Consider the following 16,995-nt stretch of genomic DNA (forward strand, 5'->3'; position numbering starts at 1 on the left):
GTTTTCCATCGAGGAAATTAAACAAACATTTCTCCTGGTAGTCGAAGAGATGGCATCTGTGCTTACCGGACCCTGGAGACTCCCATCTTCTCGATCGATGCTCCCCCTGGAGAGCCTCACATCAGGTTTCTAAGGAAATGAAAAGAGATGTGGTTTTGTACTGCGGGTTTTGAAGAGCCACGCAAGCCAAATAGCCTAAGAAATAGATTTCTTACTAAATGAAAGGCAAAACATAAAAATCCTCTGCTGGGAGGAAAGGAAGGAGTGGGAGAGAGTGCATTTTGACTAATACGGATGCTATTGCATTCCTTCTCCTCATGCCTCAACTTCACGCGCACACACACCACACACTCTTCCAAAACGCAGCAACTGAACCTCCCAGCAGCCCTTCTAAAGACTTTTCTTTCGCTCTTTCTAACTACTCGCTTTCTTGCTTGTACATAAAAAAGGCTTTGAGATAAATATTGATAGTACCATTTCCCCAACACAACATTGGAAAACCTGCATTTTAATTCTCCCAGGAACAGCAGCAGCAGCAGCGCCACAGCCGTCGTTTATTGCGCTTTTCTTCCTAACAGCGAAAATTTCAACCACAGGATGAGAAACGCTTCACATTAATTCCTGTTTCCTGCTTGAGGAAGGCTTAAATGTACTTGGCTCCATCTCCAAACTTCCCAAATGGGGCCAATTACCAGCGCTCTTTTAAAGCACAGAGATGCAGAAAGTTCACAAGGCAGCCTGGACCCAATACGCTGCTTCTAGCAGGAAGAAAATAGAAGCCACTTTTTATTATCCCTTTGAAAAGTCAGATTAGTAAAGGAATCTGTTGACTTTTTAAAATAAAACAATTCCTAAGGATCATCCTCCTACTCTGATACTACACTGCATAATATAAAAAACCAAAGATTGGAAATGATCTTTTGCAAAATGGATCAGATGAATTTTTTAATCCCCCCCCCAAAAAAATTAAATTAAAAGGGGCAGAGCAGAGATAGGTTAAAAGAGAGACTATGTCCACACCCCACACTAAGCCAAATCATAGCTTAGCACAAACATGCTGGCTCCTGAAGAGGGGGTCGCAGTCATTTTGCCCCTCCATGGGATTTTTAGGTTAGGGCAGCATGGCTGCTAATCCATAGTTTGGCTTAGTGCATGGGTAGGCAAACTCAGGCCCGGAGGCCGGATCCGGCCCAATCGCCTTATAAATCTGGCCTGCGGACAGTCCAGAAATCAGCGTGTTGTTACATGAGTAGAATGTGTCCTTTTATTTAAAATACATCTCTGGGTTATTTGTGGGACCTGCCTGGTGTTTTTACATGAGTAGAATGTGTGCTTTTATTTAAAATGCATCTCTGGGTTATTTGTGGGGCATAGGATTTCGTTCATTATTATTTTTTTCAAAATATAGTCCGGCCCCACACAAGGTCTGAGGAACAGTGGACCGGCCCCCTGCTGAGAAAGTTTGCTGACCCCTGGCTTAGTGTGTCATCAGAATGTAGGGTCAGGGTTTAAGTTTCTTCTCAACAACCAACTTCGTTTATTTGTTTAACAAAATTTATGCAATATCTGGCAGGGCAAGAAGCCAAGAATAAAATATAAATTATTAACAGATGTGAAGGAAAGGGGAGGCTTCGCCCTGCCAGATATGAAATTATATTACGAAGCAGCTTGTCTTTGCTGGCTAAAGGAATGGATCAAATTAGAAAATACGGAATTATTGGACTTAGAAGGTTTTGATAACAGATTTGGGTGGCACGCTTACCTATGGTGTGACAAAAAGAAAGTTCATAAAGGATTTGGGAACCACATTTTCAGGAGTTCATTAATACAAGTATGGGACAGGTACAAAAACCTTCTGGAGCCAAGAGTTCCACATTGGCTATCTCCGTTAGAGGTTATAAGTGTTAAGAAAATCAACATGAGAGGGAAATGGGCCACATACGGAGATTTAATAATTAAAGAAGGAGGAAAATGGAAACTAAAACCATATGAGTTTGTAAAAGATTATGTGTATGATTGGTTGCATTATTTCCAAGTAAATGAAATGCTTAAAAAAGATATAAAGGAAAGTGGATATGCAGAAAAAGATTCAAAGTTCCAAACAGAGATAATAAATAATGAATATAAAACTCTGTCAAAAATGTATAAGATATTATTAGAATGGTTTACGAAAGATGAAGAGGTGAAATCGGTAATGATACAGTGGGCCAAAGATTTTGGATATAACATTCAATTTGAAGATTGGGAAAACTTTGGAAGGAAAATTTAAAATTTACTGCATGCATGGGGTTGAAGGAAAATGTAATGAAAATGTTTTATAGATGGTATATCACACCGGCGAAATTGGCAAAAATGTATAAAACATGTAATAAGTGCTGGAAATGTAAAGAAAAAGAGGGAACATTCTACCATACGTGTTGGGAGTGTAAAAAAGTAAAGAGTTTCTGGGAAGCAATATATAATGAATTGAAAAAGATGTTAAAATATACTTTTGTTAAGAAACCAGAAGCCTTTCTTTTAGGGATTACAGGAAAAGAAATAAGAAGAAAAGACTGTAAACTTTTCCAGTATGCAGTTACGGCAGCAAGAATTTTAATGGCCCAAAAAGGAAGCAAGAGGAAATACCGACGATTCAAGAATGGAGAATGAAACTGACTGATTATGCGGAACTGGACAAATTGACTGGGAAAATAAGATATGCCCGAAACCAAAAGTTCATCGAGGATTGGGGAAAATTTGTAGAATATCTGAAAAATATATGTGAGGTGCAAACAACGCTAGTGGGGTTCCAAGAAGCACTGTAAAAATTTTAAGAGGTATTGTTGAAAGAAAATAGAAAAAGGAGGGAAGACAAATGGCAATGCAATTAAAGAAATGCGTATTGAAGGGTAAAAATGGATGATTACCAGAGAAGCTGAAGGAAGACCAAAATTTGTACTTTGTTAAAATCAGTTAAAATTTGGATAAGATTGTATGATTGTATTGAAAACTAATAAAAATAATTATTAAAAAAAAACAAAATTTATGCAATGTCTGACTGAAAGAGAACCTCTGTTTTATATATAAAATAGCATTAACATCACTGATTTGTTGTTGTTTAGTCGTTTAGTCGTGTCCGACTCTTCGTGACCCCATGGACCAGAGCACGCCAGGCACTTCTGTCTTCCACTGCCTCCCGCAGTTTGGTCAGACTCATGTTTGTAGCTTCGAAGACACTATCCAACCATCTCGTCCTCTGTCGTCCCCTTCTCCTTGTGCCCTCCATCTTTCCCAACATCAGGGTCTTTTCCAGGGAGTCTTCTCTTCTCATGAGGTGGCCAAAGTACTGGAGCCTCAGCTTCACGATCTGTCCTTCCAGTGAGCACTCAGGGCTGATTTCCTTCAGAATGGATAGGTTTGATCTTCTTGCAGTCCATGGGACTCTCAAGAGTCTCCTCCAGCACCATAATTCAAAAGCATCAATTCTTCGACGATCAGCCTTCTTTATGGTCCAGCTCTCACTTCCATACATCACTACTGGGAAAACCATAGCTTTTACTATACGGACCTTTGTTGGCAAGGTGATGTCTCGACTTTTTAAGATGCTGTCTAGGTTGGTCATTGCTTTCCTCCCAAGAAGCAGGCGTCTCTTAATTTCGTGGCTGCTGTCACCATCTGCAGTGATCACGGAGCCCAGGAAAGTAAAATCTCTCACTGCCTCCATTTCTTCCCCTTCTATTTGCCAGGAGGTGATGGGACCAGTGGCCATGATCTTCGTTTTTTTGATGTTGAGCTTCAGACCATATTTTGCGCTCTCCTCTTTGTTTCTGGTTCATGGCACTCCGTTCATAGGTCCATTCCGTATCCACATCATTATGCAATATTAAAAAAACAAAACCCCAAAAATAGTTCACATTTTAATGTGTATTTCACAGAATATGCATTTTGTATGCATTTCACCTCAAGGTGTGTGGTTTTGTATCTGTTTTGTCCTGAAATATATTTTACTGCATTTTTGAGATGACAATATTGAAAAATTCAGAAAACTGTGCAAACTGTATTTATTCCAGAAGCATGAATCAAGGAGGATTGCCTAAAAATGTGAACTAAGCAAAATCCTCAAGCATCCCTATCGGGGGAGGTTGCACCTACAAGTATTTTTACAATGGATTGTCCCCCTTGTGTATTAGAAAATGGTGCTGTTAAAAGTCACACCCATTATTATTTTTTAAAAAAAGAGGATGCAACAGGACAGGACAGGTGTTGCAGTTGTGCCTGAAAAGGGTAGATTAGTAGTATGTGCCCACAGCATCCTGAGGGCAGTTTTTTCTCAATTCAACATCCTCTAGGTATGTGCACGCTTTCTTTTAGACACTCTACCTAGCAGGAAGTGAAGGCAGCTTACTATTAATGCAGCACCAATGACAGCAAAACACTTTAGGGTAAATGCCACAAAAGCGAAATGTGCGCAGAAGCCCTTGCTTAGCTGAATTCTTTTGGGAACGGCAAGGATATAATTACCCACCACCCCGCCCCTTTTCACAAAGAGGAGCTGGAGAGCTCTGCTGCATTCCATGTCGGGGTTTTTTTCATTAATTCAGTGGGAAAAAATGCACAAGTCATTCTCAACAAAGGAAAAATGACGGCTGTGTTCTCTCTCTCTCTCTTTTTTTAATCCTAAAATAAAAACCCAACTTTAGCACACAGTTCCACCAATTTCCCTGCTGCTATTCGTGTTTTCCTAGTTCGTCTAGACATGTGCTGAGCTGCACATATGTGGGAATATTTGTGAATTCACCAACCCCTGAAAACAAAAATAAAAAGCCAGAGATAAGAGCACTATGTCAGTTATTCCACCCCAAATCCAGAGAGGCCAGTGAGGGGTTGCAGAATTCCAAGCTTTGCTGAACAGTGCATGCCTGCTCATGCGCACAACTATCAATGTGCTATAGACAGAAAGCCACAACAGATCCAAGGATGCAAATTGCTAAAAGCGTAGGAAAAGCAGGTCCAATGATTTAACACAGACAATAAGATGTCCTCTTGGAGACACCCAGAATCTCCACCCTTAAGAAATCTGATTAAAACATTGTGTGGAAACCTGCTTAAAGTTCATTGAATACATTTGGACCACTTTCCCTTCATACCTGGGCTGGCAGGGTGTGTCTCCTTGCCTCTAGGGCCTGCGCTTATGATGCCCGTCAACCAGGCTGCATACTGGGCATTAATGCTCCCTGTTCCAGCCCTGCAGAATCCATTTAGCCAACCCTCTCCTCTCTGTGACACATCAGTAAGGGGTGAAGGCTGAGGATAGTTCAACCTGGACCACACCCCCTCCCTCCCAACCCGACAGCCACGGATTCCCTGCCGCAACCACTTATGGGAGGCTCAGTCCAGGCTCAAGTGCAGGTCTTCTGCAAGGCCTTCTGGTTCTAAGCAGGGCACCAAGCAGCTGAGAAGTACAAGAGGCACTTCAGCTGTGATCTGTTGCTGATTGCCTTGTTAACTCTAAGAGCTTCTGAAGAGGAAGTGAGTAGCTCCTTTAGGCGTGGCTTGGAGTAGCCTGGCACTGTGTCCACACAGACAGCTGTAGCTATGGAATGCAGGGCTGAATTAAAACTGGACTAATTGGAAGCCTACATGTTTTCATGAAATCACTTGAATATACAGTGATACCTCGGGTTACAGATGCTTCAGGTTACAGACGCTTCAGGTTACAGACTCTGTTAACTCAGAAATAATACCTTGGGTTAAAAACTTTGCTTCAGGAGGAGAACAGAAATCGTGTGGTGGCAGCGGGAGGCCCCATTAGCTAAAGTGGTGCTTCAGGTTAAGAACAGTTTCAGGTTAAGAATGGACCTCCAGAACAAATTAGGTTCTTAACCAGAGGTACCACTATACTGTCAAAACTCTTCTCATTCAGTTTTGGAATTTTGTTTTGATTTGGGGGGAAGGGTCAGTTAGTCCTGAGATTTTTTTCTTTCTTGCAGACTCAACATTGGGTGTGCCTCCTTAGAGGGCATTCCAAAATTAAAGTGCCACCACAGAAAAGGCCCTCTCCTTTGTGAAAGCATAGTACACGACTAACTTAAAGAGGGTCCTTGGAACAGATCCTCTCCAGAAGATCTTAAGACACAGGCCTGGCTGGCAAAGGATGGCTAGTGAGGCACCCATCAGGAAGACCGAGGAGTAGAAAACCTTGGAGTGCTTCTCTGGCATCTCTGTCCGAGCTACATTTGGTCAAGTAAAAGAGAATCATTGAGGACTTAGCAAAGGCCCTCAGAGCCAAAGAAGATGACTCAAACCTGTGTGTAGTAGCTTCACTTCTCCACTGCTGATCAACCAGTAGCTCACCCAAGTCTGAAGTTAGGAGAAGAGCCTTTGACATGAGTACTACCCCCTTAGCATCCAACTTGGGTGTGGCCAGGTCTTGCAATTCATCATGTGGGAGAGGGGAGAATGTGTCACAGATGGGAAAGTGCGACTCAGGTTTGGAAGGCCTGGCCCATTCCTTGCAGATGATGTCAGTGAGGTTGGTCAAGTGGAAGGGGAAGACTGAGGTTTAGCTGGTTCAGACAGAGTCTTGGGACTATCCTCACCTGAGTCAGATAGGTGTACGGTTTCTTTGCTGGTTGCCAGGGGAAACTATCATGGAAATATCTGCACTAGGAGAGCCTTTTCTTAGCCCTTTCAACCTCTCCATCTTCCCTATCAGAGAGCAGAACCCATCTGAGTGAGAGAGGGAAGGGGGAAGACCTGTGTACTTGGTTTCTTCCACCTGAAGTGGCAGTGTTGATGAAGGCAGCTCTGATCCTCTTGTATCTCTCCTGTGACTTGCGCAGATAAAATTAGGTCAGTTTGAGAAAAGGGGGTCATTCCCCACCTCCCTCTTGTGTGGAGATCTGTGATAAGAACTGGAAGGAGGTCAGGTTCCTAACTAGGATCTAAAGTGGGAGTGAACAGCAGCAACCCCCAGATCTACAACATCACCTATGTATCTGTAAGGAGGGACACTGGAACATTTGCAAATGTCAGGTGTTACTTGGATCTCACCCACAAGTGTGATCTGTGGGTCCCTACTTTGCAATTATTATCAGAACCATGAGACTTGTGGTTTCTTTATTGGTGCATCTGACCAGTGTCTGCACAGACCTGAGCCCAGCACCAAGTGTGTCTTAGAGAACACTGCATTAATTAGCGAGAGTTAAGCAGCGCAGTGGAATGCATTACCAGGAATCTCTCTTCTTTTTCCAACCATCGCTGGTCTTCCTCCATTTCCTGTTGCTGTCGTATCAATCTCTCCTCCATTAGATGTGCAGGTAGAACTTGCCCCATTCCTCGTAGATCTAAACTGCCGGAATCCTACCAGACAAAGAGAGAAAAAAACCAAGAATATTAATTGCGGTAGTATTTTTATTCTGTTAATATAATCCTGTTCTTGAAGGCAGCAGCTTTTCAGGCAAGATAAAAATCAGTTTGCAATAAACTCATTAAACAAACATGGTGCTAGATTACATTTAGACACGAGAATTCTAGGCTGAAACCCCAATTCAGCTATGCAGATAGCTTGCAGCCGAACCTAATTCACTGGTCGTTGCAAGGATAAATGAGAAACTGCTAGGAAATTTGCGCAACTGAAAAGTATTTTTCTATCCATTACAGACCATCTATCTGGCTGAAAAGGCACTTGAAAAAAGTTATCAGAAAGAGAATTGAAGCCATGTATATTTAGATCTAAAAACCCTCTTATACCACTAGAAGCACTCAGCTAACTGTAGCAGCAATTGCCTTCAGCAACTGAAACAGGTGCTTAATGGTCCAGAGAGAGCCTCCTCCTAATCCTTTGTGTCACTAGCATTGCCACCTACCCACTCAAAATGGCATGCCAGTGACGCTTTGTCATGAGTAGATCCACTTGTAGGAAGCTGTTGTACTAAGAGGTTGGACAGGGAGGTTTAAACAGCACACCAGAGGAACAAGAATGTTGTTGTTTTTTAGCACAAAGTTTCAGCCTCCTCCAGTATAGTGCATTAAATGATGAGTATATTAGAACTGCTGCAAGGTCAGGGACTTGGGTAAGGGAAAGGGCAAGCCGAAATCTTGCCTGCGGAAGGAATGAAGACCAACTGTGAAATGTTTTGTCATTCCCTGAAGGAGGAGAATGGTGTGAAACCAACACTAGGTTCCCTTTTCTCCCAGCAGATGGCAGCTGTATAATCTACCTAGTATCACTGCCCTCTGGCTCTGACTGCTCTGGTGCAGCAATGGAACAACTCTGCACTGCCCTATATGGATTGCCTGGGATGATTAACTAGTGCTCTCAGAAAAGCAAGGCTGCACAGAAGCATCCTGGGAGCTGCTTTCGTCATATAGATTATGTCAATCTGGGTGGGGATGAAACACCAGAAGGAGGACAAATGAGGCTATTGAAGCCTTACTGAAGGAGGAGAAGGAGGGAAAGGGGAGAGGGAATACACATATTAGCTAGAAAGCAAGAGAATGCTCTCAACTGCCCACAAGTTGCTAATTATCTGGGAAGAAGTTACCTCCATGTTGGGTTGCCACATGGATATTTCTTGAGGCCGATGATTCCAGGAATCTGTTTGATCCAAGAGGGAAGCCTGGCCTGGATAAATGCTACCCGCCATAGCTGGAATCCCATGGGAACTGGTGTACCCTGAGACCTACCAAAGAAAGCAATGAGAAATGCCTGAACTCACTACGAAGTCTCCAGTTAAACTTTTACATGTTTTACGAGTTTGTCCTCATAAATCAAAAGCAGGGGGGGTACAAAAAAAAATCCAAGTGGGAGAAAAGGAGAGTTGAAATTGATGCTTTCAGTCACAATATGACATGCCCTTAGATGCTGCCTTATATGTACCTAATTTTTAGAGATTATTTCTGAAAAATAAAACCTATAATGCCCTTAATGAACACGCCCATATCAGAACACTTGTGCATGATATACAAGCGCACAGTGCTCACTGACACTAATAATGATTATGTTTGCATTTCCCCATATATACTGCTAAATACAGACCCCCGGCATTTTCTACAAGCTTTTACGTCTGTGGTGGCAGAAGATAATTAGCACAAGAAGCTGGAAGATGTTCCAACAGTTTCTCCATTGTGATCCAAAGCTGGTTTCAAATGAGAGACCGGTTTAAAAATGCACAGCATTGTAGACATACTGCAAGCTTTGCATCCATCTGTGAGTTACTGCAATAATTATTGTCAAAGGATCCAGGGTGGTACAAGATCAAAGATAAAACAAAGCAAAATAAATACATAAACTTTGGCTGCTCTTAGCAAATGTAAAAGCCTTCAAGGAGACCGCTGAGAAGTGTCTTATCGGAACATTTAATTGCACTTCCACATCTGTGCAACATTTGCAACTTACAGCTTTCCATAAACCCTAAATAAATGAGGAAGGATTATACTACAGCTTTAAGACAACAGTGCAGCAATAGTGCCCACATTTTTTCTTTCAGCTCTGACCTCTCAGCTTCTGCCTAATCCTCTACCTCAGTCTCATCCACATTTCTTCCAAGTAGTCTTGCAAATGTGTCAGCATTTAAAATGGCAAAGACAGAGCTCATACTCTTTCCATTCAAAACTACGTAATTCCCTCACTCGTGTAAAATGAGAGATGCTGTTACTTGCTTCATCTCCAGATTCTCACTTTTTGGAGCACTTTGGGTAAGATCTGCCAACATCCAAACCATCTTCAAATCCTGCCTGCCTTGTCTGTCTTTACATCACTTTACACCCTTCCCTTTTCTCACTTGGGAAAATCAATAATAATAATAATAATAATAATAATAATAATAATAATAATAATAAATTATTATTATTATTATTATTATTATTATTATTATTATTATTATTATTAATTTATACCCCGTCCATCTGGGAGAGTTTCCCCAGCCACTCTCGGTGGCTTCCAACTGAACACTAAAATACAATAACCTATTAAACATTAAAAGCTTCCCTAAACAGGACTGCCTTCAGATGTCTTCTAAAAGTCTGGTAGTTGTTTTCCTCTTTGACATCTGATGGGAGGGCGTTCCACAGGGTGGGTGCCACTACTGAGAAGGCCCTCTGCCTGGTTCCCTGTAACTTGGCTTCTTGCAGTGAGGGAACCGCCAGAAGGCCCTCAGCACTGGACCTCAGTGTCCAGGCAGAATGATGGAGGTGGAGACGTTCCTTCAGGTATACTGGACCCTTGCTCCATTTGCCCCTCCTCTAAACCACCATAATACCCTCCCCACTGGCATTGCAGCTACCTTTCCCCCTCTCAACTCAGGTTGCATGCCCCTGCCGAAATCAACTTTCCCTCTTGAGTATTTACAATTCTATGGCCATCCCCCTCAAGAAAGTCTTCTGCACTCTCTCTCCCTAATCACTTCTGATTCCCAGTCAAGCTCAAATGTCTTCGCTCTCAGCCTGCTGCAGACATAGGAGCTCCATCATCTGAATTCCTCCTCACCCACTGCAACTTCAAACAAGTCAAGCCTCGTGTGCGTTCCTTCCACTGAGATTCTGGCATGGACAAAGTGACAGACTTAAAGCACATTGCCGCCCCCCCCCCCAATATATATTTTTCCCACCTCTCTCTTTCACTTTCTGGTGCCTTTGTTCTGCTTCCATTTGCCTTTGCACAAACTCACTGGCTATCAGCATCATTTGCTAAATTCTCATATTGCGCAATGTTATTATTTCTTCCTACACTTGAACAAACTTTTCAAATCAGCTGCACAGCCTCCTCCTAGTTACTCATCAATACCATTTTCAGGAAAGCCCTTCCCACCTATGTCCCAGTGCATTCTTAATCTGCATGTACCTCTGTTCAGTGCCATTTTTCTAGACAAAGAGGTGCCGGAACTCACTATGAACACATCCCTCATTCTCTTAGAATGGCAACGGTGCCCACCTGAGGGATGCCAGAACTGAGTTCCACTAAGTTCTGGCTGGAAAAAAGATCTGCCTCTGATGCTTCTCATCTCTCCACTATGCCAACCTTGCTCACTCATTTGCTTTTTAAAAGACAGCGAGAATTATAAATTGGGAATGAGTAATTATACATTCACCAATATAAGTATTACGTTTTTTTCTGCACAATGAAAGGAATGCACAAATAAACAGTTAAGCAAAGGGCATACAAATAATAACAACAATGTAGAAATCTAAAAAGTACATTCATTTTTTAAAAAATGCAGGAGGGAGAGAATTGGGTTCTTGGCATTAGAAATGGTATATACCTAAGTTTTTTCCATCTTGCATATTTGTCTAGACTTACCCCCTCACCAGAGCTTTTGTATTCGCACGTCAATTCCAGCCCAATCTAGCAATGCCCCAGCCCTTTGGAGCTATTTCTTTAGGTCTTCTGGTGTAATTACTCCTTTAATGGGGGAGAGCCCATAGCTCAGTGGCAGAAAACATGTTTTGCATGTAGAAGGTCCCAGTTGACAAGACTGGAGTGGGGGGAGGGGAAGAGACTTGGCTGAAACCTTGCAGAGCTAGTGTCTGCCAGTGTACCAATTCTGGACAAGACAGACCAAGAGAAGGTAGGAACATAGGTTTATATTAATAACAACTAAATGCACCTTCTATTGCTGTCGGTTTCTTCTCTCTTTTTCAAGTTACTGTGCCAGATAATGTGTTTTTGACAACCCAATATAAATCTATTATTCCTTCAGCAACCCAATTTCAGGGTTGTTAACATTCTGCAATTCCATTATAGCAAAGTTCAACCAAATAAGTTTGTAGTGGGAACAGAATTCATTATCAGGAACAACATCTTTCATTTTTTTAAAAAACTAGCTTCAAAATTGGGATAAATGTGCTTGAAAGTGTATGGGTTGTGCCTGGCAAAATTGCATAAGCTATGCCTGAGCATAATTAGCAGGAGGAGGAAAAAGTATGAAAACTAAGTCAATAGTACAAAAAATTTAAAAATCATATGCCTAATTTTTGTTCCCCTGACCAGGGACTTCACCACTTCTGCCCCATGTCTGGCATGCAGTTAGCAGTAACTGTTTAATGGGAGTAACAGTAATACTGGAAACTGAGTTATGCAAAAAGCTCTTACAAAATTGTGCCAGGGCCCCCTATGGGCCATGTGTGGACCATCCCCCAACTATATGAACCACGCTTTCCTTCCTTCTGCGAACATTTAATATGATGAATTTTTAAAACAGTGAAACAATAGTGATTAAGTAGTAGTAGTTCTCACCTGGTAATGATTGGGCTGTACCATATGCTGTGGGCTGGGATAAAACCCTTCGCTGGATCTTGGACTGGGATAACCAGGTCTGCTGGGCTAGAAGTACAAAGAAACACACTTTCATTTCAAAACAAAATACCGCAACTAACTATGTTTTTAGTAAAGTACGAAAATAAAAATGCAACGAAACAGATGCAAGAAGTTTCTTTCATTTATGCACTTAGACTTGGGTTCCATCCTAATCTGCCCAGGACTATTACCAGGTTTATGACTGGCAGCAAATGAAAACATGCAGTAGGGATGGACACAATTTGTATGACAAAGGAACAAACAAGGAATAAGGACAATTACTAGATGAACAAACTGAATCAACAAAAATGACACTGGCATTACTGTGATCCCTACAGATGGCGACTAAGTAATGTGCTTTACAAATTCCTATTGCACTCAACTGATGCTTTTTCATTGGCTCAAGTTTTATTGAAAAGTTCATGAAGGTTGATCCCCACTTCCAGTACATTCAGGTTCGAAACAGAAGGCAGAAAAGGTAACTAGACCACTTTTCTCTCAGTCACGTCAGAGCCCATCTGTATTCCCCACCCCCCAAAAAAAGCACAGATCCAAAATCTCCTCTATTATGTGCTAATCAGGTCCCATTGCTCATTAGCCACAGCTTTCAAAGGATTTAGTGTTGTGCTTCTCTTAATCAAGCTGTAATTCTTCATTCATTAATTTAAAGAAACCTATTATCCACTCAGATTAGTTCTAAGAATTTAACAGTTAATGCCATCAAACAATGCTGCAAAATACTAGTGGCAGCTTGCTGCTACAACTCATGCCATTTGTTTACTTCTGCAAATGTATGTATTAGTTATTCAAAGCACTTCCCCATGAGAGTACAGTAATTCAAATGGCTCGGCTACAGGTCAGTGCGAACTTCTGTTCATTTGATTTTATGGCCTTCTGTGTTCTGAAGGGCAAAGCCATGGTAACTAAGAAAGGAACACACAATATGCTTTTAAAATTTAGTTAGAGCTGGAAAAAAGCACTCCAAGCCACCATGGCCACCTGAGCCTCCAGTGACAAGACTGAATCCAGGAGCACCCTCAAGTTATCGTGCAAGCAAGTTATTGTGCAACCAACCGGGACAGGCAGTCTCCTCACTTCCCGTACTCAAGAACCTGGGACATATTGAATCTCTTTCTTTTCAGGATTCAGTTCCAATTTACTGGCCCACATCCAGTCCACCGTTGTCTCTAGACAGTGGTCTAACACTGAGACCACCTCCCCTGTTTCAGATGGAACAGAGAGTAGACCTTGGTGTCATTTGCATATTGGTGACACCTCACTCCAAATCTGATGACAGCTCCAAGTGGTTTCATATAGATATTAAATAGCATGGAGGACAAGACAGGACACCGCGGGACAACTTGCACAATGCCAAACAATAGCCTCCCATAACTACCTTCTGGAAATGGGCTTAGGAGTAGGATCAGAACCACTGAAGTAGAGTACCCTCAACCCCCGTCTTCCTGAGGTACTTCAGAAGGATACCATGGTCAACAGTATTGAAACCCACCAAGAGATCAAGGAGAACGAGCAGGGATGCACTCCTTCCATCTCTCTCCCAACAAATGTCATCAACTAGGATAACCAAAGCAGTGCTGTGATTGGGCCTGAAGCCAGACTGAAATGGATCCAATCAATCAGCTTCTTCCAAACATGTCCAAGCATCTAGTCTTAATATTTTCTATTCCAACAGACAGCAATGCACCCAAGGTCTCAGGCAGGGGTCTTTTGGAGCCTTGCGGCATGCAAAGCATGCGCTCTACCACTGAACAAAGAGCCCTTCCCAGCCTGCCAACAACCAATCCCCAGTCAGAGACACACTGGCAGCCCACTCACATTTTATGCAGCATAGGTATCTGTCGCATGTACATCAGCATTGAGGGAAAGGCTGATGAAGTGAAAACAGATGTAAGCAAAACATCTGAAAATGGTCTCACCATCCACTGAGCAAGGGATAAGCCCCAGTATAAATTAGAATGGAATGAACTCATTTCTGAATGGCGTGCTATTATGTCGTAAATAAAACTTTATGGATGTCTCACAAGCCAGCTATTTACAAACGGTCAGGAAGGCAAAAATGAAAATGTTTAATCCCCAGGTAAAATAATACAATGATAATCTGGGTGCCCCTGGGAGGAGATTCTAAAGAGGACAATGAGAACATAGAGAAGAGTGAACAACCACCTGACATATTACCATTGAAAGTTCACCTACTGTCAGATCCAGTTAATGTCTTCATAGAGGTTTATGGTGAACATGTCATGAAGGATACCAAGTCTCAGCAAAGCAGATAACAAGATGTGAACCAAATGAGTAGGAATTACTGAAATCACACTTATTCTAAATTTCAGTCAACAGATAATCAACATCAGATGTTGCATGTCAGTTTCACATTTTTTTACAGTATTTAAGTAATACTTTTCAACTTTCAAGTATAGAAAAATAACAAGATGTGTTGTATTTCTTTCTATTTCTGCTACCTTTAAGCTTTCTTTCTTTCAGGACTTTTTCAAAAGAAGCTATGCGGCAAAGGAAGACAGCTTTTTTAAAAAAGTAAAGAAAAAAGAATGTAGTTGTCTGCACTTTAACAACAGAGATTCAAAGGCTCTGTATCCGGATGTGGCCTGTGGGGCTTACTCTTGGAATTAAGAAGCCACACAGTTTTAGTACAAAGGATATGAGAGAAACCCATCTTCTGTACCTTGGGAGGAGCCTCATCTGATCCTCCTGAATCCCAGGACACCGTAACCTGTCGCCTTGATTCCATTCTCATCCGCTCCTCCTGCTGCAGCTTCTCTTCCTCCAGTATTGTACTAGGGGGGAAATAAATGTTGCACTGAAGATAAATGGCATTCTGGCTCAGAATGTAATAGATGCCGTCCTCAAGTCTCCTCCAAGCACATTCCCCAAACCAATGGTTCCAGACGGCAGACAAGTAAGGAATTTGCTAGACAAATATGTCTTCTTTTTAGACAGCAATAGAAACGGTTAGGCTTGGTAAGACTAATAGTGGGGAGGGGAAATGGGGGTGTGGGGAGAATGCCTTTGCGAAATTAGCAACTGCATTTTGAAACGCAAGACTCTTAAAACACCAAGACATATGGCAACAGAGATATATTTAGAAAGTTACGGGTGATCCCACAGAAGAACACTGAAAATATCTATATATCCACATTCCTTTTGATCTAATGGCACCAGTGTAATTATACTGAGGCAATTAATCAAGCACGTACTTGCTTGAAAACATTCATACACCACATGTAAAATAAGATTGTTGCATCTCTGAAAAGTCCGAAAGAAGCTTCAGACTTAAGAAAGACAGAAAGGTATTTTCAGTTCTATTAGTAATGTTGAATATAACATCAAATGCTTAAAACTGCATCTAAAACTCCTATTGCTTAACTTTTTACTAGTAGACAAGCTCAAACAAAAACTGTGATAGGCTTCTAACAGAGAACAGAAGGAATTTCTTCAGTAAAACAAATAAGAGTACTACCTCCTCTATTGCTCAGCTACTTACCACATCTTTCCCACTTGAAGTGACTAATTGAAGATTTGCTGCCTCTTCAGAAATTCACTCCCCTTCCTGCCATGCAAATCACCCAACTTGGATAGTAGCCATCTTGAAAAGACTTGGCATGCAGCAGCTTCCAAGATTTACTGAGCAGTTACAGTATCTTGTGCTACATATATTCTAAGGAGTTCGAAGCTGATCCGATCATTTCCACACTGGTCTCTACAGAGCCACAAACTAATCAGTTTGGCAGCACAGCAACTTTGGGATGGAGTCAGGAGTTTCTAAAGGCTGTTCAGGATTTATACCCTCCTTGTCTAGCTCCCCCAGTTAACCACTTGGAATAAAGTGATGAAAGGCATGAGATCAGTTGCCTTAGTCCTTTGCTCATTTTAAAAATAAATTCCTCCTTGATTGGCTATTAGATTCTGCTTCTCTGCTCTGCCAAATGTAAAACCACTCTGCAGTTTCTATAGGGATGGAGAAGGCAAAAACTCAGATAGCAATTTATTTCATCTGGTTCCTGGAAATAAATGGATTTTGAGCCTACTGCCCTGCAATCAGAGTAGGCTCCAAATGAACACACCCTACTACCACCACAAAGATAGAATAAATCAGACCAATATAGTGCCATTTTTTCTCCTTATGGGTCTGTTCCAGGAGCAAAATATCAGGTAAATTTGGTCTGGAGATGAACAACTGGGGTTTTTTTTGTATACTTTTAGTGAGTTGAGTGTGGTTTGAGAACAAAGCACACGCACATTTGCTGAAATGCTCAAACGGGTCTTGCATGTTTTTTAAACAATGCAACACCTTGCAAAAACTGTTTAGCTAAGATAAAGATAGGATAAGCTGTGTTATGCCCATATAGTCATACCTCGGGTTGAATATGCTTCAGTTGAGCATTTTCAGGTTACGCTCCGCGGTGACCTGGAAGTAACGGAATGCGTTACTTCCGGGTTTCGCTACTTGTGCATGTGCAGATGCTCAAAATGACATCACGCGCATGCACGGAAGCGGTGAAATGCGACCAATGCAGCCGCATGTTACATTCTACTCAGGATGCGAATGGGGCTCCGGAACGGATCCCATTCACATCCAGAGGTACCACTGTACATGCATACAATGAACAGCAGTATTTCTCTCTAAATATTCCCAGTTCTCTGGGTCTGGGGTAGGGAAAGCCTATCTGTCTTATTGCTGGAAC

The 16,995-nt window shown here is 41.9% G+C and overlaps 1 protein-coding gene and 1 long non-coding RNA gene across 32 annotated transcripts in view; one reads left to right on the forward strand and one right to left on the reverse strand.

The window, feature by feature from the left end:
* Positions 1-16,995, reverse strand: part of PTK2 (protein tyrosine kinase 2) — a gene marked incomplete at its 3' end in the record, with an annotated part of 202,889 nt that overhangs the window by 15,537 nt on the left and 170,357 nt on the right. For 21 of the 31 annotated variants that reach the window (XM_083621903.1, XM_083621918.1, XM_083621889.1 and 18 more), the window contains 5 exons: positions 14,976-15,087; positions 12,215-12,301; positions 8,526-8,663; positions 7,210-7,341; positions 67-129 (listed from right to left, as the gene is read on the reverse strand). In XM_083621903.1, the coding sequence (XP_083478029.1) occupies positions 67-129; positions 7,210-7,341; positions 8,526-8,663; positions 12,215-12,301; positions 14,976-15,087 (532 nt within the window). Of the gene's footprint in view, positions 1-66; positions 130-7,209; positions 7,342-8,525; positions 8,664-12,214; positions 12,302-14,975; positions 15,088-15,794; positions 15,949-16,995 lie in introns of those variants that run through there. The other 10 variants (XM_083621911.1, XM_083621909.1, XM_083621908.1 and 7 more) reach the window with 2 other exon arrangements.
* Positions 513-4,199, forward strand: LOC310766307. The gene is made up of 2 exons (XR_014550046.1): positions 513-1,543; positions 3,946-4,199. It is a non-coding gene; the product is annotated as an uncharacterized lncRNA (long non-coding RNA).

The sequence above is a fragment of the Podarcis filfolensis genome (assembly GCF_964270895.1).
Source record: "Podarcis filfolensis genome assembly, chromosome: 7".
In the NCBI taxonomy this organism is placed as follows: domain Eukaryota; kingdom Metazoa; phylum Chordata; class Lepidosauria; order Squamata; family Lacertidae; genus Podarcis; species Podarcis filfolensis.